This window comes from Populus euphratica, unplaced genomic scaffold, assembly GCF_000495115.2.
Source record: "Populus euphratica unplaced genomic scaffold, PopEup_1.0 scaffold22.1, whole genome shotgun sequence".
Taxonomy (NCBI): Eukaryota; Viridiplantae; Streptophyta; class Magnoliopsida; order Malpighiales; family Salicaceae; genus Populus; species Populus euphratica.
In genome coordinates this window covers 1,876,238-1,897,224 of record NW_011499863.1, presented here as the reverse complement: position 1 = coordinate 1,897,224, position 20,987 = coordinate 1,876,238, and the positions used below count along the sequence as shown (strand labels likewise).

At 31.4% G+C, this 20,987-nt stretch overlaps 2 protein-coding genes and 1 long non-coding RNA gene across 3 annotated transcripts; 1 reads left to right on the top strand and 2 right to left on the bottom strand.

Annotated features, from left to right (window-relative positions):
* The first annotated feature begins 444 nt into the window (after positions 1-444).
* On the top strand, positions 445-6,111 carry LOC105125521 (uncharacterized). Its single transcript, XR_842256.1, has 2 exons — positions 445-585; positions 5,524-6,111. It is a non-coding gene; the product is annotated as an uncharacterized LOC105125521 (long non-coding RNA).
* LOC105125520 (probable histone H2B.1) lies at positions 3,610-4,280 on the bottom strand. Its single transcript, XM_011026004.1, has one exon. The coding sequence runs from the start codon at positions 4,163-4,165 to the stop codon at positions 3,746-3,748; it is 420 nt and encodes a 139-aa protein (XP_011024306.1). The 5' UTR covers positions 4,166-4,280; the 3' UTR covers positions 3,610-3,745.
* A 7,574-nt stretch (positions 6,112-13,685) lies between the features above and the next one.
* LOC105125522 (probable 2-oxoglutarate/Fe(II)-dependent dioxygenase) lies at positions 13,686-15,379 on the bottom strand. Its single transcript, XM_011026006.1, has 4 exons — positions 14,925-15,379; positions 14,601-14,848; positions 14,044-14,398; positions 13,686-13,955 (listed from the first exon to the last, which is right to left on the bottom strand). The coding sequence occupies exons 1-4, from the start codon at positions 15,207-15,209 to the stop codon at positions 13,695-13,697; spliced, it is 1,149 nt and encodes a 382-aa protein (XP_011024308.1). The 5' UTR covers positions 15,210-15,379; the 3' UTR covers positions 13,686-13,694.
* Between the last annotated feature and the right edge of the window lie 5,608 nt (positions 15,380-20,987).

Sequence of the window (20,987 nt, the reverse complement as noted above, 5' to 3'; positions counted from 1 at the left end):
TTTTTTTTATTAATTTTCTTTTTAATTTCCTCTCATATATATATATATATATATATCTTTCTCTTATATTTTAAGTATTTAGTAGTTACAGTGCGAACAACATGAAATTTCTCTTCTCTTCGCTGCTGCTGCTCAATTTAGCTTATGATAAATTTGATCATCCATGTTCTTGGGATTTTTTTGTTGTGTTATAGAGTGCTTTTATGTAAGGTTTCCTTCATTGTCAGTTGTCGTTTTGATTCGATGTCTGTTGTAGTCTCATTAATTACTTCTGTTTTGCTGTGACTTCCAACTGCTTATTACTGCGCCTTTTAATGATAACATGAACACATGACGTTTGTGCAGACACAATTTTGAGCAAGATTTTTGTCTCTACAGAATGATAAAAAAGAACCGATTGATAAGTGAAATGAAAAAAACTTGCCAAAATTTATTCTGTAATAGAACCTGAAGGGTGATAGGCCACGAAACACAATCAACTTGATGGCGGGAAAGATACAAGCCTGGGAGAATGAGACGGCAGTGATCGTGGGAAGACAGACATCTGCAAACAGGGCTTTGCTTGTTTTTAAGGAAAAAACTAAGGTTTCTCTTCTCTTCCAGATGAAATTTTAGTGGACCCTTTACATTTTTGTTTATTATTATGAATATTTGAATTAATTTATGTATATCTTAATTAATTTTATTAATTTTAAAATTAATAACTATCTAAATATTTATAGGACTTTGTTTATTATTATGAATATTTATAGGACTTTACCTAATAAGCTCTGGAAGATATAACCACCTTGATGTTTTACATTTTGAGTCTACAGTATAATGTGATAGACTTAGTCAATCTACCATGTTCTTATTGTGCATGGCAAAAGAATGCCTCAGAGTAGATTACGTCTACTAATCACTATCTGATTAAAAAAAATTGAACCTTAATTCCATTAACAAAGAGTAATAAACTACGTGAATTTAGCCTTCCGATTCAGAAGTTTTAACCTTCACATCAATAGGAAACCGTCAAATCTAAAAATAATTAAAATATAAACCCATAAAAATTTTAATCTTCATAACTAAGTAAAAAAAAATATATCTCTTTACTAAGAATTTTTTTTTTATTCATGTATTTTTTTATTTTGATGAAAATATTCTTTTATAAGAAGCATTGCTTTTTAAATTTTTCATGTTATGAAAAGCAATTTTGAATGAAAAAACATAACAAATAATGGTTCGATAATTTATATATGATTAAAGAAAAAATAAATACTTGAAGAGAGTAAATTATCTAACACACCCACAACAAAAAAAAAAGAAGAGAGTAAATTATCTAACACACCCACAGCAAAAAAAAATAATAATAATAACAAAATAGACATTTTCTTTTCACTAAATACTATGAGCACATTCTTAAAATTATTTTTGCATATTATGTTCAACAAAATAATTGTTAATATCATAATAAAAATCTATAAATTTATTTAAAAACCATGAAAAAATTTAATAATATTTTAAATATCATTTTTATTATAATGAATTTTGATTATTTTTATTGGCCAAAATGTGACAATCAATCCCTTTATCTCTCCTTTTTTATATATAACTTTAATTTTTTTCTCTTAACATAATGATTCAAACATGAAAAAAAATAAAATTTATAATAAAAATATTAAATTTCAAAACTATAAAGATTAAATACGTGTCAATTAAAACTTTAGGGATCAAAGTTGATTTTTTCACATCTCTTGAAGAGCGAGTTTTTTTTTTTAATTCTGATCTTTCTTCCAACAAAAAAAAAAATTTTGAAATTATCAGCTAAGATTTTATCTTATAATATTGATATATAATTGAATATCAAGATTTTTTAATATAAACATAACGCGAGAGTATTAATTTGAAAGAAAAAGGTTTGATAACTAAAATATATATATATAAAAACATGTTATCCCTTGAATAGCAGTGTTATTAGCCATGAAAAACGGTTGATGAGAAAAGTGGCTATGGTGTTTTGGCCTTTCGTACAAGTTGGTAAGAAACACATAACTCAGTAGTTTTAAAATAATCATGAATATTGTTTTTAAAAAAATTAAATTTTTTTATTTTTTATTAATTTTAAATTAATATATTTTTAGTGTTTTTAAATTATTTTAATATATCAATATAAAAAATAATTTTTAAAACATAAAAAAAATATCATTAATATATATTTTATAACAAAAAGTTATTTAAAATGCAACCTTCATCGTGCTACCAAATAATTTTTATAAAATATGATTATTTCTACTTTTTACTACTAAAACTGTGCTCTTATTTGTCAAATCAATGCAAGTCATTTACCTATAATCGTCGCGACAGCATCAAGGAAACTTCGTGCGCTAAAGCAGTGAAGAAGAAGTCAGGTAAACTTGTCGTTGTAAGAAAGTGGGATGCACTGAACTAGCCCTGGTCACACGAAACCTTTGACGACATTACAGGTAAAATCCGAAGCACTTTTAAAAAAAATATTAGTATAAAAATTATAGTTGCTTCTTATTATATAAAAATTCAAATCATTAGTTTTAAAATTAATAAATTGAATTCCATCGGTATAATAAATTATTTTATTGGTGGGAGCGAATATTTATTGTCATTGAAACTTTTGCATTGTTTTAAAGTGGCAATATTCGAATTGTTTTGTCGAGAATAATTTTTTGAGTTTCCTTCCATTTCTTTAACCAAGTCTATATGAAGAGCGAAGGAGGTACAAACGGGAAACCTCAAACTAGTCTCCATACTATATATTTATTCTCAATTCAGTCCAAAAACAAATAGTATCACAGATTGTTCCTTCCACCAAAGTTTACTAATATTTTCATTCTAAAAACTTGCATATTTCATGATATAAAAAAACATTATAGGCTGCAAAACAAGTAAATAAAATTTATTAAAATCAAGACGGGTGAAATTGAAAAAAATTAAAATATTTTGGATTGATTTGAAAAAATACCTTGTTTTGAGACTTGATTTGGGAACTGGAAATACATTAGGGGGCTTCCTGGTCAAACAGTGCAAACGAGCTAGTCCGTCCGTGATGGAGACAAATTTACCTTTGTTGTCCATATTTTAAAATAGGAATAATTATAGTAATGCTTATCAAAATCTGATTGTTTGAATAAACAATGGCTTTAGAATGGAGAAACAGTGAGTGAAAAAAAAAAAACTCATTCCATGTGAAAATATTCCTACCATTCTTGATGATCGGCTTTAGAATGGAGAAACAGTGAGTGAAATTCCTACCATTCTTGATGATACCAGTTTTGATTTTATCTTTATGGTTCAAAAAATATTTATTTATTTATTTTTACTCCTAATAATACAAAATCTTCTAAATTTAGCTCATGATCAATTTGATTTGGCATCAGCTTGATGTCTTAAAAGCAAAGTTATAGATACAATAAACAAGAACTGTTAATTAGATTACGTTTACTGATCACAGTTTAATTAAAATAAAAATAAAAATTGGAACTTCATTTCGATTAACAGACAGTTATAGGCCACATGAAATTAGCTTTCGGATTCAGAACTTGTAACCTTCGAACCTGAGAGATATCAAGAAACATAGCCAAAATCATTGAAAACCAATGATAAAAAAGCCAATTTATGAACTAAAATAAAGTCCCATTAAATTTTGTTCAGATCAGAATCCAAACAACCTTTACATCACACACAAAGATTAACTCCGCGAAACCCACAACAGACCCAAACAAACCCTATCCACCTAAGAGCTAGTGAACTTGGTAACGGCCTTAGTCCCTTCAGAAACAGCATGCTTAGCAAGTTCTCCAGGCAAAACCAATCTGACTGCAGTCTGGATCTCCCGAGAAGTAATGGTAGGCTTCTTGTTGTACCTAGCAAGCCTAGAAGACTCTTGAGCAAGCTTCTCAAAGATATCATTGATGAAACTGTTCATGATACCCATTGCCTTGCTTGAGATCCCAATATCAGGGTGTACCTGTTTCAAGACTTTGAAGATGTAGATCTTGTAGGTCTCAACGCTCTTCTTTGATTTCTTCTTCTTCTTTTCGCTCCCTCCTTCTTTGGGCAACTTCTTCTCAGCTCTGGGCTTCTTCTCCGCTGGGGCTTTCTCTGCTGCGGCAGGCTTCTTCTCGGCCGGCTTCTTCTCTGCCTTGGGAGCCATTTTGGATTCCTGAAAATGAGGGACTAAGATGGAATTTTCTTTCTTTTTAAGAGAAGAATTGGGGGATTTCTTCTTTTGAGAATTATCTATGAGGATAGGATGGTTGTAGTTTGTGATGTGTTTATATAAGGAGAGGAGGTGAGTGGTGATTGGCTGGTTTTTGGAAGACGCGGACTGGTGACGTGGATGGTTGGATTTGAAAGGATTTAAATAGACGGTAAGAGATTGGGTTTTTGCATTTTGCAGACCGGGGTTCTTAAAAGTTGAAAGTTTTGGTTTTTTTTGAAAATTTTCGGGTTTCGCGGGTTGTGTTTTTAAAATGGGTCAGGCCTGGATTCATCAAGCAACACTCCTAAGTCCAGTAGTTTAACAAGCCTGTTTCATTTTCTGTCCCGACGTTTGTTTTTGTAATAGGCCTGCGGTCTGTTCAGGTAGTTTTTGTAATTATAATTTTTAAAAAATAATAAAATATATATATATATAGTTAATTAAAACTTCATGTAAAAAATAATAATGATAAAACATATTCTCATGAGTAAAAACCAGATTATTTTAGCCTACTAATTTTTTAAATCTAATTACATGTGGGCTCAATGCCATGAGCATAGCTTATTCATTTAATCAAACAGTTTTTTCCCAATAATTAAAAAAAAAAACAAAAATTATTACAATACCAAACTAAGCCAGAAAATATGTTAAAAGGAAGAATTATTCAGCCAAAACCTAGAAAAAATAGTTGTTCTATTCACTTGGATTAAAATAAGTTATTGACTGTGACAAGTTACTAATGTAGTTTGATTCTAAAAAAGTTGTAAATGAATTAAGCTAGTTTGCTAATAAAAATAGACTCTTAATTTAATGGTTAAATCAAGTCGAAGATGAGACCATATTTCTTACTTTTCATTGTGCACTTGTCACCTCTGTACTCAAGAAAACCACCGTCGCCCATTATCGACTGTCTTAGCTGCAGTACAGGTTTCGCGAGTTCAGCTTCAACTTCGGCATATTTAAGGCTCATGTCGAAGTAGCGCTCCTGTAAATCTTGAAATTCCGGCTGAAGTGACGATTTCTTGCCCTCGTATCCGTCTCTCTACTACTGCATCTTCATCCATCAACCTGAAGTCCATCAGTTAACAGACTGAAACAGAGGCAGCAAATAAAACATAGTGAATTAGACTTGACTGTTATCCCATAGATAACACTTCTAAATCACTTGCCTCCTCTTTCTTCATTTGGTTAGAGATTATCTTCAATTTAATTATTTGTCATCTAAATAGTTGCATGCATAAACTATTTTCAATTGAACATGATATATAATTAATTGTTGGTACTGACCTGTGAGAGATTCAATTCACCAGGAGAAGTAGTAGTCATTTTACTGGATCCAGGAAAAAGAGGGAAGGCTTGCGTCATTGGATTAGTGTTGATCGTCTTCTTCTTTCCTCTGGCTCAGCTCCTCTTTAAGTGCCTGGGTTCTCTTCAGGCACTCCTGCTTTTCCTCTTCAAGGTATCTCATCTTCCTCTGGGATTCATTATTTCCTCTCTTCACCCGGGCAAGCTCATTTTCAGCTCAGCATCCTGGGCACCTATTGTTTTTCTTGCAGTTAAATCCCCTTCCAGTCGAAAAGCTTCTCCTCAAGGGAAACTTTACAATGTCTGCAGTCTCCTAATTCAGCAATAGCTGCATGTCAGGAATCTCTTACATAGACAGGATTTTCTCAGCCTTCAGTTCCCCGTTATCCCCTGATAAAATATGCAATGAAGATTCAAGTTTTTTATTTTCAAATTTGACCTCATTAAGTGTTCTTTTAAGATCCCGAATCTCATCTTGAAGCAGTGATGTTTTCAGCAATTGGATCCCAAGCCTGGAAGTTTCTTCTGTAATTTGTTGCTTCTCATATGCAGAAACTTTAAGTTTTAATTCCAGCCCCTTAACAATGCTTTTATGTTTCTCTTCTTTGGATTTGGCATCTTCTAGCAGTTCAAATAGCTTTTAATAATCAGCAATCAGAACTTCCTAGCTAGTTTTGTTTGGAAGCAGCAATTTCATGCACAACTCTAAGTCTCCAATCACTGTAATCTCTTTTTTTTTTCTTTAGCTTTTTTTCCCTAAAACTTCTTTTTTTGTTTCAATTTTTATTATTTATTGTGCCGCATCCAACTGAGATTGATCTCAGATAATTCAAGTTTTCCATGTAATTCTTGCAGAGAATCTTCCAGCATAGCTTTATCCGAACGAAATTGAGGCACTTCAACCACAGCTAATTCTGAATTTGTCCTTTACTTTTTGACATGAGTTGCCGTTCGGTCAGATATGCAATCTCTCTTTGAAGATTCCCAGCTTCAACTGTCTTCTCTAAATGAATCTGATTCAGAATGCTCTCTTCCGTTGCAAGTTTCGTTTATATTCATTGTTTTCTTGAAGAAGCTAATCAAGTTCTCCACTAAGGGCTAGCTATTAATTCGAGGCTATTTCTTCCTGCAGCAAAATATGTTTACCTTCAAGATCTTCTACTTCCTTGGACATATCAGGAAAAAAATAATTCAGAATCCCTTAGCTCAGCTGCCAAGACTGTACAATGCTCATGTAACTCCATCTTTTGCTTCCTCAGTTCTGCATTTGATTTCTGAAGCAAACTGCATTCTTCGAAAAGACTTTCAGCATTTGCATGTCCTCAGCTTTTGCTTCCTATCAACCTTTTGTGCCTCCATTTCACTTCCCAATATTCTCATTCTTCTCGGAGACTCGTATTACGAGGTTCTAAATTATGCAATTCCACGAGGTTCGATTCCCTATCGTTGGACAAATATCTTAACTGTGCTACCAGCCACATATGCAGCTCTGACAACTTCTCCAAAATTTCCTTGGCTAAAGCCTGCAAACCCAAGTTACTACCAACCACCGTCATTTCTTTTCATAAATCATCCATGCATTTAGAGGCCATAGTGCTTTCTCTTAGCGTAGCTTCCATATTTTTCTGCAACCACTGTTTCCCATTCTGAAGATTAGAAACCTCAGTTTCTGGCCCCATCTCAGAACTCCTTAGAGTATCCATCTCTTGTTCCTTCAAAGAATTAAGCGTGATGAACCACCATATCTTTATATCTTGAATGCATGATAACCCGTCATGTATTTCTATCTACAATAATTATTTATATTAATATAATAATTTTTTAATAATTGGTAAAGAACATTTATCTTTAAATATTTATCTTTCCCGTCATGTATTTCTATCTACAATAATTATTTATATTAATATAATAATTTTTTAATAATTGGTAAAGAACATTTATCTTTTATTAATATCATAAAAAATAAAGGAAATTCCAATTATTTTTTTATCCAAAAACAATAAAATTTAAATATTATAAATATCCCTAAACTATTCAGGCAAGGATTCAAAACTTTTAATCTCTTAAGATAAACTTATATAGATTTTAAAGCATTAATACACTTAAAACTTAAGAATAAATATATTTGTTTTTTGAATTTAATTTTTTTTTTAAATTATTTGTTATCTAAAAATATTTATTGTTATTCTCATAAATATAATAATTTTATTATTAGAGTGTCTTTAGATTCCATGATTGAGACTATTTTTACATGCACTTAAAATTTTACCATAAACCTGAAATTTATTAGAATAAAATAAAAAATTTCAAATATTTAAACATATTAATTAAATATAATTTCACGCACTAAATAACTTATTATTTATATATTTTGAATTTTATCACATCAAAAACTTCATGCTCGAAAGAAGCAGATTTTTCTTCAAACAAATCTTTTAGCTGGACGAAACTGTTCAAAATAGGCTTTAATTGCTTACTCATTTTGATTAAACAAATCTATAGCATTTGAAATCACGGATTTACTGAAAGCAGAACTAGATTTCCCACTTGTAGGCGAACAAAGATCATACTGTTTCTTCTTCACATTCGCTAAACATGATTAAATGAACAAAGATCATACTGTTTCTTCTTCACATCCGCTAAACATGTTCCTGCAACTCAGATAATGTTTTGGCCATTTCAGCGGCAGCATGCATGTGAGTTGAAAAGCTTGACGTCTGCACAGATGTTTGCAGGATGGTCATTGGCCCTGGTTTCCATTTCTTCATGACGTTCTAACTGTTTTTATACTGTATCAATCTCAATTTCTTTTCGTTCTAACTGTTCTTGTAGACTTACGGTAGATCTGCACATTGAATCTGCAAAATGATCGGTGAAAAGTTCTTAGCTAATAATTTCCTTCTTTCTCAGCTCCTCTTCAAGGTTGCACGTCTGGGATCTCAATTTTCTAACCTTCAGGTTTTCTTCTGTAAGCTCACTGCAATCTCTCTCAACGAAGATTTAGAAACTTTTGGCAGTAAGGTTTGCCAAAATGTTCGTGTTTACCAAATTGTCTCTCATCTCTTCACGCCCTTTTACAAAGATTTGAAGTGGGAAACATGGATTTCAATAAAAATCCTGCAATCAATTAATAAACAACCAAGCAATCACAAAATAGCAAAGAATCCACTGCAACTGATCCCTAGTAAAATGGTTCCATAGTTACACTTCTTTAACGGTAACGAAATTAACCGTAACCTCTCTCGGGATGCCGGATCTTGACGATCCCTCCACGAACAACGCCATCCCAATTCAAAATCACGCTTTAACATACATCCTAATCACATCAATGCCGATAAATTATCATCAGAGTAATCAATTCATCGTATCACGGAAACTGCAAACATGAAGAGACATTCATCAATCTCTTATTTGCTTTGATATGGTAGTCTATTTAATTGGAGCATGTTTGCATTTCGTTTAGAGAAATTCTTCGGTGTACCGGGAATTATACTTCTCCCTCTACAAAAACGTCATGAGATTCATGAATTATTTTTATAGCGGCTCTTGTATTCTTAAGAGAAAGGTGGAGTACAACTCCTGATATGTCTAATAATTTCTCCTTATTTATGCTTTTCTGCTTTCTTTTTCTATAGCTTTCTAATCCTTATTTTCTTTTTCATTTTTTACAATTTATATTCTTTGTAAAGAACATACCATTCATGTTCAAGAGGAAATATGTTTCATTACTATTGGAATTAAATCCTGGTTGACAGAGTGTAGAACATGTATATGTATTTACTAGCTAAGCTGTTTCTCGAGGAATTGCTTCTCCTGTTGAATCTCTTAAGAGTCTAACTTGGTTATGGAATTATCAAATTATAACCCGGTCCTACTTAGATATTTTTTTTATGGAGAAAACTATATTGAAACATTAATTAAAAAATATATACATATATATATATATATATATATATATATATATATATATATATATAATTTATAGTTTTTCTTAGCTTACATCTTCAAACCACAATGACAAAACCAACCGCATTGATGTCAAACATACACTAAGGTCCATCTAGACATGGGCAACGTTTATCAAAAACAGAGCTATGTGGCAACCCAAGAAACTGTGAAGGAAGATGGGGACAGAACACAAATAAAAATTACAGAAGTTCTTGGCGTTTGCAGTTGTTGTCTGAAGAACTTCCAAGTGGATATATGCTGGCTCGGGGGCCGCAGCTTACAGGGGATGCAATTAGTGATGTATTATGGGTTGAGACAAGGGACCAAACCAAATGAATACGAAGTTTTGATATAACATTTATTTCTTTGCCTTCCCATTAGATTTTGGAATAAAATTTGTTCACGTGATGCCGCCTTGCATGTTGGCTCTCAAGATTCGTCGCCCTGTCCTGTTGTCTTCTTGTTCTTTTGGTTCACAAGACAGTGCTTGCTAACTCATGCTTTCATATGATGTTGGAGAATTAGAGTCCAATGGGCTGGAGTTGTTAGGTGGATGCCAAAACTTATTGAACTCACACGCCAATTTTCTTCGCCAAAAGCCAATGATATGTGTTATGATTGTTCCAAGAGTGGCATCAATCCTTCCCATTACGTCTATCCAACCCATTTGGTAAATTAATTACTGTGTAGTGGATTAGGTTCGATCACCTTTTGAATATTTTACCCAAGTTTATAATTGAAGATATTTTTATCCATGAACATACTGATTTAGACATAGCCGTCGGTCTTCGTTGTGAACACGAGATAGTTTTTGTCTGCGTACGTTATCTTCTCGAATTTATTTTGAAAAAAATAAACATGGAAAGTCTATGCAAGAACAAATCAAGAAGGGATTTAATTTTAATTTCAATGGACAGATTCTGATACAGAAACCGTTAAAATCAGGAAGAAAAAAAAATGATTGACTTCCATGTCCTCAATTTATTACTCAGGGTGGGCTAGTCATGAAGGTGACCTCGCTATAAAGCATCGACGCCATGTTGCCAAAATGACAGTGATCCAGCGGCAAACTTCACTGCGGAAAAGTGGACTGGGTTACGATAAATTTTCTCTGGAGATCTGGTCAAGAGACTATAAGTTCTTTTGCCTTTATATACCGTCGTTTGAACGATGATGAGCATACCCGGCCCGAGCATAGTTTTTTTTTTTTTTTCTCCAGGGAAAATGAAATTCTCACCTTCGGCAATCTGTGTGTGTGTGTGTGTTTGTGATGGCTTGAAAAAATTGGAGCACACAAAAACATTGAAGGAATAATGTAAGCAGAAATAATATAGTTTATAAATTTGATATGGTGGTTTTATTAACAGGTGTGTTTGTTTATATGGTGTGGCAGTGCTTTTTAAAAAAGTTAATATTTTGTTGTTGTTTTATATTTATTTTTTTATATATTTAAATTGTTTTGATTTGATGTGCTAATATCAAAAATATTTTTTAAAAAATAATATTTTAATATATTTTTAAATAAATAATAATAATTACTGTAATGTCAAACACTATCTTAAAAAACCGGAGATTTAGAGCTCGGTACGAGTTTTTAGTTGAATTTAATAAGAAATTTACTCAACAAAATTTATTTAATTCAACTAAGATTTTAATTATTCAGCATAACTAAAGAAGAAAAGAAAAAAAATAATAGTTTTTCTATAAAAAAATAATTAAATTTAACTAAAAAGTTGAGAAAAAATTAACAACATAAAAAAATCATTAAAAAATAAGAAAATTAGGAGAAAAAAAATTACCGTAATCAGAAAAATATAGTTGTTAAATTTATTTTGGTATTATGAATTTACTAGAAAACTAGATATTTATAGTTTGATATAGATTTTTAATGACTTTAATAATATACCAAACCAATAAAATTCATTCCATCCAGCTAATTTTTTAATAATCTAGTTGAATTGATTAAACCTATATGAATTAATAACTAAGATAAAAAAAATATTATTTTAATAAAAATAATTAACTTAAATTAATCCAATAGATTGATAACTAAATTCTTTTAAAAGTTAATATCCGGAACGAGAATAACAACTTAAAAAAAAAAAAAAAAGGTAGAAGAAAGAGACGGACAAGTATGAAAATCAATAAGTAATTTTTGTCAAAAAGGCAAACCTACCTTTACAGGACAATCTGTCGAAGGCTGCAGAAGCAATGAAAATGATATGCAAGAAATTCAGCTAGATATTTCTTCGAAGTCACTGGTAAGACATCATCTGCGCCTTCAAAAGACCGCCACCAAGGTAGAGTCCGTGCTTCGAGCAAGATACAAGTCCTTGTAATTGGTACGGGAAGGCGGTGTGTCATAACAAGGATCCATCACCAGCAGCAACTTCGTGGTCAAATGTCGGAATTTCAAAGTTTATTTTTCCAAATTCAAGCTGTTGATAAATTGATCGATTCAGAATTCATATTGCATATACAAGTCTACGTGTGAAAATTTGAATTTGTACCAACTTTGTTTTTAAAGTAGTTGTGTGTTTAATCTCATTTAAAAGGATAGTTGTAATTATTTTTAAAATATTTTTTATTTAAAGTTATATTGAAATATATTTTTTATTTTTTTAAAATTAATTTTAAATTAACTATTTTTTATTTTTTAAAAATTAATTTTAAATTAACTCTAAAAATATTAAAAAAATATTAATTTAAAATAAAAAAATAAAAAAACTATTTTTTTTTAAAATATTTTTAATACTAAAAACAAATACAGAATATAAAAACTACTGCATAAAAATTAAGTTTTAATTTAATTTTTTAGCGGATTTCATAGTTAAAAAATCAATTTAATTTACTATCAAACACTTTTTTATATTTATTTTATTACAAACACAAAAACTAAAAAATAAACTCAGTTAAAAAAATATTTGAATTCTCTAAACATGTTTAGGCTCTATGACAAAATCTAATATCACGTTTGAATAAGTCAAATAAGCTTATTAATAACACTCATTAAGCATAACTTTTAATTTAATTATGAGTTCAAGCTACAATCCCATAAAATGTTTCAAGATTTTCTTTATTTTCTTTATTGGTTTTTTTCTAGTTAAGTTTAAAAAATATATTTAATCTTGGTTTATTAGCGAGATCAACTCGATTTTCTGCTCAAAAATACTTTTGTACATTACTGGCATTGAATTACGGAAATTCAAAATTTATTTAATTAAATTCTCTCTGCAGTTTAACAACCATTTTAAAATTTGTGAAATCGTATTTTTTTTTTAAAAAAAAAAATCTTGTCATTGTACGTTGCGTGAGGTCCTCTATGGTGACTAAGCCAAACACGCACAATCACTTTCGTTTCTTTAATTTATTTTCAACATCTTGGAGTGCTGCTGATGAAGGAATTTGTCAACGTGCATGGGCTCGGGGACCTAATGGACAAGGGTGGACCCTTCAAGATCTGGGCCTCTAACATGCAAGTGTAGGGATTAGAGTCCCCGTTCGCTTTGAATATAGCAAAAAAAATCTTTATGGATCAAAAGCATGGACTCCAGAGGATTTATATACAGCAGTGAAAATGGAGGATAGATTAGCAAATGGCTGTAAGTTACTTAATAACCTACAAATAACCCTAGGTTTCTTCACATTTCTTCTTTGATTTTTACTACTAAGCACCACCTTTTTTGTCCTGACCCTAAGTTTCTTCAGTTGTCTTCCTTAATTATCATACAAGATGCGTCCAAATAGCAAAGAGAAAGCTGTGTATATATTAAAATAAGATTCAACAGGGGATAGATTAAAGAGCTTACGAAAAAGTATAAGCTTCTTAATTAATTACCTAGTTTCTTTTTTATTTTTACTGATAAAACAGCAGAATAGTGTTCTCTGTAACTCTAGCACCGATCCTAACAAGTCTTTACTGCGCTTTGATTTGCCTGTGCTAGAGGCAAGCTTCTTGTACTTGATATTTTGTTTATTATCATGAAAAGATATTCAATTTTTATTTATCCAAGTTTCACTTGCTAAAAGATTATTACAAAGGGAAAAAAAATTAGAAAACCCTAGTAAAATTAGATAGAAAAAACAAGAGAGAAAAATTACTCGATCTCTTTAAATAAACTAAAAAAAACATAATAATACTTAATAGAAAAAAAAACTCCTATACTAAAGAAATAAAAATAACTAAAAATATATATATTTATTTTTTTTTTAAAAAAAAAAGAAAAACTCATGCATCGCCTAGCTGAGACAATCTCCTGGACTCCAGGAAGTTCTTGTTCTTGTGTTCATGAGATGCCATGTATTGAATAAAAGTCGCAAAGTCTGTATCCTTATACCGCCTTGGATTAGCATCATTGACGAGTTTTGGCGATGGACGAATCATGCTGTTGAAAGGTAAACTGTGTAACGAGGCAATGGAGATTCGAGACTTCAAAGGATTGACTAGAACTCTATGGAGTACACTCCTGTACTTCCCATTACTAAAAATCTGCCATATGATGAAAAAAGGGTTAATTATGCATGGATTGGTAATTCAAAAACTGTTAAACTTGGTAATTAATGCTTAATGAACTAACCTCAAGATGATCACCAACATTAACAACAAATGAATTGGGAATTGGTTCCACAGTGACCCATCTCCCTTCATGCTGAATTTGCAGACCCTTAACCTTTTCATCTGGGAGAAGTAGTGTAAGGAATCCATAGTCTGAATGGGGTGGCATGCCAAGTGTAAGGTCTGGTTCAGGACATGAAGGGTAGCAATTTGCCACAATGAGTTGGCTCCCATCCTCAAATTCCTTTAAGAGATCACAGCTATCATTTTCATCGATATTTTTATCTGTTTCAACCAATCCTAGGCTCTCTAATATTGCTTTCGCAAGCATTAGATACAAGGATTTTGTTTCTTTCGAGTAGTTAATCACGGCTTGCCTGTTAATAAATTAAACATGGAATTAACAATTAATAATTATTGGAGACATGTATAATAATACACTTGACACTTACAATTAAGGGAATAATTAATCATGTAATCTAATTTATTTGAGCAGGTAATTGAGTAGGACCGGATTCACAGCATCATGCTAGAAACATGAAGCTCATATTAGGTGCAATATTAGTGCAGATTTCTCACCTTAGCTCGGCAGGAGAAGAAGGCCAATAAGGAAGAACATCTGACAGGGGATGGCAATTAAGCTTTATAAAGTCTCTCCAGCAAAACACCCTATCTTTGTTCTGATTAAAACTTGTTCCATATCTAACTGGTGCACTCTGATCTTTCGACATGTACTTCGACCTCTCCTCGAAAGGAAGCTCGAAGAATTTCCTTGCTCCTTGAATCATGTCGAGAACGGAATCGCTTGCGATGCCATGATTTATCAACTGCATAAACCAAAATTAAAACTAAAACCAAGGGTATATAATTAATTCGCTGAAGTGGTAAATCAATCATGCTCACCTGAAAAAAACCATATTCTTCACAAGCTTTTGAAAGGGATTCGAGGGCATGATTTCTATCTGGACCTTGCAGCTGAGCAATATCGATTATAGGCAGCTTGAGATTAGTAGCGCCATCTTTTCTCGATAAAAGAGGACGCTCCAATGCCGGCAATATGTATTTTCTAGGCACTTTTGTCAACCCTCTCTCACATAGATGTTTCACTCCTTTTTGGTACTCATGACTTTCTACTAGCTCATCTTCTTTGCAAATGGTTTGAACTTCCAAGACCAATGCCGGTGACATGGCTGAAATAATATTAATGCAACTTTGTTAGTTAATATAGTATAGATATGACAAGGGGAAAGAAAACAATGATTTGTATTCAAAATATAACAAGAAACGAGTGAGACCTTGGACCACTAGATATAGCTAAACAACTACCTTAAGAAAGAGAAGAGAGAAACAGAAATGGTGATGGGGTGAAGAGGCATGTTGAAGGAGAGGTGTTATATAGGGACTAGGGAGAACACAAAAGTCTACCAACGGCAAGTCTTCATAAACCAGCTTTGGTTTTGCGAAAAATATTCATGACTAGTTTGTTTTTTATGAACAAGATACTGGAAATTATGTGGACTAATTCCATTCCATGCAAACGCGACCATTGACTTGGCTTCGTCAAATACCACGAGGCCATGCCGAGTAAAGGTTAACATGCATGGCCCCTCAACCATAGAATATATTTCAAGCCTATAAATAAATTTATGGAACCTTTGTCATCAAAGGATTTGTTGTTGATTTGATAAGTTGATGTAACTATCCTATAAAGATGTATCGATACGTATAGGTACATCTAGATCTACGAAAACTAACCTTTAATCTCTATATATGTATAACATCGAATATAATAAGTGAAATTGTCATGTCTCTTGCCTTGCCTAATGTATAAAATTTCATGTTACGAAGTTTTGCCCTGTTTCTCTCCATGGAAAGAGCTGATTACCTATTATACAATTTGATCATGTACGAAGTTTTGCCCTGTTTCTCCCTATGGAAAGAGTTACCATGCATAAATTGCTTTGATATATAGCAAGAAACGTTGGTAAGTATTCCACCAGAGCACAGGCACCCGTGCTCTCTTTACTCTCATTATGGCCACGGGGCCGGCCATGATCCCTAGCTAGCAAGTTAATCAGTTGATTTACCCATCAACTAAATGCCAGGAGTGGGAGCAAACTTGAGATATTGGAAGGTAATAAACGATGATGGTGGAATTTAATCTTGTTGAGTAGCCAAGAGATACTGCTCCAGCAGTACTCCCCGTGGATTTATGCTTGATTACAAGAAAAACAAAACAAAAAATGTGAATTAATTTGATACTAACCTGTCACCCACTGACTCGTCAGTGACGCATGCTTAAGTTTTGTGAGTCCTAATACACCCCACCTTCCTCGAAGTCAAATGCCTTAGCAGAAAGAGACGGTTTAGGGTTTTATAGCGGTATAGTACTATAGCTGGGGGTTAGTGGTTGTTTGGCCCAGAAGCTCCATTAATTTGTCCTTTGTTTTCCATTCGGTGCATGCATCAGTTCCCTAAGTCTCTGCTAATTGCAGGTTCGCTAAATTTTCTAATCGCGTCTCAGTTGTCATGTCCATTGGAAGATCAAGGGGACCTCTCAGTTGTCAAGTGAAGTCAATGGTTTCTATATTCCAAATTTGCACGGGCCAGAGCCTCGCGTTTTAAATTTCGAACAACATACATATACATATATATATGAGTTTGATGAGGAGGGAATCCTGGAAACTATTATATCAATTAAGAATGTGTTATTTTTCAAATGATATTAAGTTTGAGTTTGGTAAATAATATTTTTATAAAAATATTTTTTAATATTAAAAATATAGCAAAATAATTTTTTTATATTAACATATTAAAATTATTAAAAAAACCTAAAAATATCTATTTAATATATTTTCAAGCAAAAATCTAGTTTAAAAGGCATTTTAAAAAACATGTTAAACTACAAAAACAAACATACATCAAAATATATATTTTATATCTAATGGAGATAAAAAAAATTTAAATACTACTTTCAAAATTCAAACTCAAAAGATCAGAGAGTAAATACATACATTAAATGGGTTAGATTTCATGTATTAAAATTATTAAAAAAAATTAATCAGTCTGATTCAGACGAGTCATAAATATCTAAAACCATGCATTCATGAAAAATATTAACATTATCTTTTATGAATGAGGATTTCTTCTATGCAATTTCCTCTTTTACATGAGCAGGTTTAAATCTAATAGTTGCGAATTATATAGTTTTCTTCGCTTAGATAAGATTTGAGTCCCAATAATTATAGTTTTTTTCGGTTCCAATGATACAATAGGACCAACTCCTGAGCCTCATAGTGAAATAAATAAATAACTAGTTGTTAAACCCATGAAGCATTCCTTGGTGACGAAAACAAGTTTCTCCCTCGAATCCCACTTGAGAGGTGTTAAAACTTTGTCATTGCAAGTTCACAAATACTAATTAAATTTTTGGTCGGTCGAGTATAAATGAATTGTAAATTTGAAGAATCGCGTCTTATGCTTGTCCTTGCACATAAAAATCCAAGTCTCTTTCATTTCGATTGCTAGGTAATTAATCTAGTAATCTTATTCTGGAGAAAAAAAAAATTAAGTGAGAAAATTTTAAGCAGGTGTAAAGGGATCGAGCACAAGCTGTCATCCAATTAATTAAGCTGACTACCCCATGCATATTTAATTAATCACCTCCCTCGTCGTCATTGCTCCCAAGCATGATATATCCATTGACAATGGCTTGTATGCATGAATGGCCCCGAAAAGCACCCAGAGAGGTTAGGACAAAATAAAGAGATCCAGCATTATATATCAATGAGGCATGATTACTATGCTTTGATCACTATATAAACGTTGGACAAGCACCATATATCTTGAATCACTTTCTAGCTAACTCCTCACCTAATACACGTCTCATGCTCATGATTTTGAAGGATATATATATATAATGCCACGTATTTTGCTGATTCCTGCATATGGAAAAAAATAGTAGTTTTTTTCTTTAATATTTAGGTCTTATATCCTCCTTTGTATGTTAAACCTAAATCATTTTCTGATCAAGTCATTCACAGATCATTCAGTGTATTTATATATATATTTTTTAATTTAATCTGAACTCACAATCCATAACTCTTAGCCATATGTCACGTAAAAAACACAAAATTAATTTATTCCTCTAATTTCACAAGGTGTGATTAATCAATTACTTGATTATGAAAGGTTTACCCTGCTTATGAATTACCTTTCGCTGGATCAAAGATAAACGGGAAAGATATGATATCATCTTTTTGATTTTGAAATGTACTAGGATGTGATGAAACTATAGTGTTAATTACTTGAATTTTATTACAAGAACTCTTGAGTTTTCTCTTAGTAACAAGGCATGAAGCCTGGTTGAATCAATAAAATTTATGGATGAAGAAAGCAGATTTCAGCTTTAGGCCCCGATGTCACCGGAGAATAAGCGACATCAATGGTGGGACATCCAATGTGGCCCATTATATATATATATATTCGCCTCAATAATTATTTCTTATGTAGTTTTTAAAGTCTTAGATGTTGATAGATACGGTATTAGTTAATAGATCTATCACGAATTCACTATATATTGATAATTTTTCCATTTTATATTGTTTGACTTAAAAAGAAGGCTCCATCTATTATTAGATTTGTTTAGAGGCTTTAATTATGCATGGTCCACTCTAGCTGAAAGCAATCAATGTAAATTAAGATTTAGGGTTAAATATATTTTCTCCAGCATCAAATAAAGCAAGGAGTTTGCTAGAAATACTTGAAACTCTTATTAAATCTTATTGTTGAATGATTTTTTTATTAATTATTTTATATTGTATAGATATTATTCAAATTCCATGTATTTTGAAAAGGCTGTTTACCATATAATCCAGAATAATTAATTAGTATTCCTAACATCACACTTTTTTAAAATATCATCATAAATCTCCAACTTCCCTAAGGTTGATAATTTGGTCCCCCTTCACAAATCGATCACAAACACAAGCGGTTTATGAGACTTTGTTTAAAGATGAAAAGGAAAATGCCATAATAGTTTTCATCAATCTAATCTCATACTTTTTAATCTTAATTTATAATTAAGATAAATTCTACATGTATGATCACGAGAGTAATTTAAAATTATTTTTATATTTACTAATAATTTTTTTAATTCAAATTTTAAAATTCATCAATTATTAAACTCGTTTTAACAAATAATTAGTCTTAATTGACTTGTTTCCAACTTAAGCCAGTTATAGAAAAAATCAATTCAGAATTGACCCTAACTTGATTTTTTTAAAATAATTTCATCATAATTTTTTTAAAATAATTAATTTAAATTAAATAACTAAATTTTTAATAACTTCTACCTTGCACTAAATTAAACATTAGATCAGATTTAATAACCATGTTTTATAACCATGTTTTATGTATTCTAAAAACACGATAACAAGATAATTATTATCTTGAAAAGAATTTTTTTTTCACCCAAACGTATATGAATTTACTTGTGCATTAATTTATATATTAATTAGAATTAAATTATTTTATTCAAAAAAAATTAAAATATATTTTTTACATCAATACGATGTATTCAAATGAATATTCTTGTTTTAAAGATATTGGGCCGCAGAGTTTGAATATGAAAAAAAATAAATCAAACCTGTTTAAGCACCTGGACCGCTTCTTCCCTGGCGGCTTTTCCCCGACAATTCTGTCCAGGTATTACCACCTTAAATGAACAGCAATCTTAAAACCACCGGAGACTTGTTAGTTTTGTTAATTCTATTTATTTTTTTATATTTTAAAATATTTTTGAAAAAAATTATTTTTTTTTTATCTTAAATTATTTTTTTTGTTTTTAAATTATTTTGATGCATTGATATCAAAAATAATTTTTATAAAATTAAAAAATACTATTTTAATATATTTCTAAATAATAAATATTTTTAAAAACAATTACAATCATATTTTCAGATAAACTAACCTATAAAGAATTCTTCAAGTTGCATGATAGTGATTTTAAAACCAAATATTTCAGGCACGTGTATAAAGTCAAGATAATTCATTGGAAAAAAAAAAACTTACAATAGACCACCACCTCTGCTTGAATCCCTACTAAATTATTGAAAATGACTGATTTAATTACATCAATTTGAAGTTCAAATTCACATATTTAATAAGTTATATGAGAGAAACAATTCTTCCAGGAATCTTTAATCCACTTGTTCAATGGCACGTTTCCATTATATTATTTTTTGAGATATAGTAGTAGTTTATTATTTCATGTGCTAAACTTGAAGATTTGTATATATTGACTTTGGTCCATAATAAAACTCTTCAATTCTCTTGTTCAAGAAATTGCTACTAATTCTTCCATATCGGAGGCCTCCAAAAAGAATTCTATCCTCCTCCCCCCTCGATGCTCCACCCCTTTACATGTCAAGGACACAATTCCCGGACATCTGTGTAAAAATAATTAAAAAAAATCACCAAGTTGAATTAAAGGAAAGACCAACACATGTTGTTAAGTAGATGGGCCAGATCTTTTAAGTAGAGCCCAAGCCCGTAAAAGTGGTTGACTAGTTTAGTTGTATTTGGGCCTTGGATGTTCATACCTCGTTTTTTTTTTTTTTTGAGCTCACACACATGAGGCCTGTTTAGGAAATCAACATACGAATTTATAATCAAAAGTAAGAAAGGAAAGCCCACCTGTTTCTTCTTAAAAACATATGAAAAGGAGAAAAAAAAGGGCTTCCAGTTCAGGAGGCAGCAAAGGACAGAGGACCCGAAGAGAAAATTGATCCCCGGAAGATGAAGCTATCAATGTCTTAACACCTACTTGGTCTACCAAATCACACGTATCGGCCCAAGACGTCTAAATTTCTCAATTAAACTGGTTCAAGCAGAGCAGTATACTGAATAATATACTTGGCAGACCCAACTGGGGTCCAGCAAAAAAAAAAAAAAACCCGGTCGTCG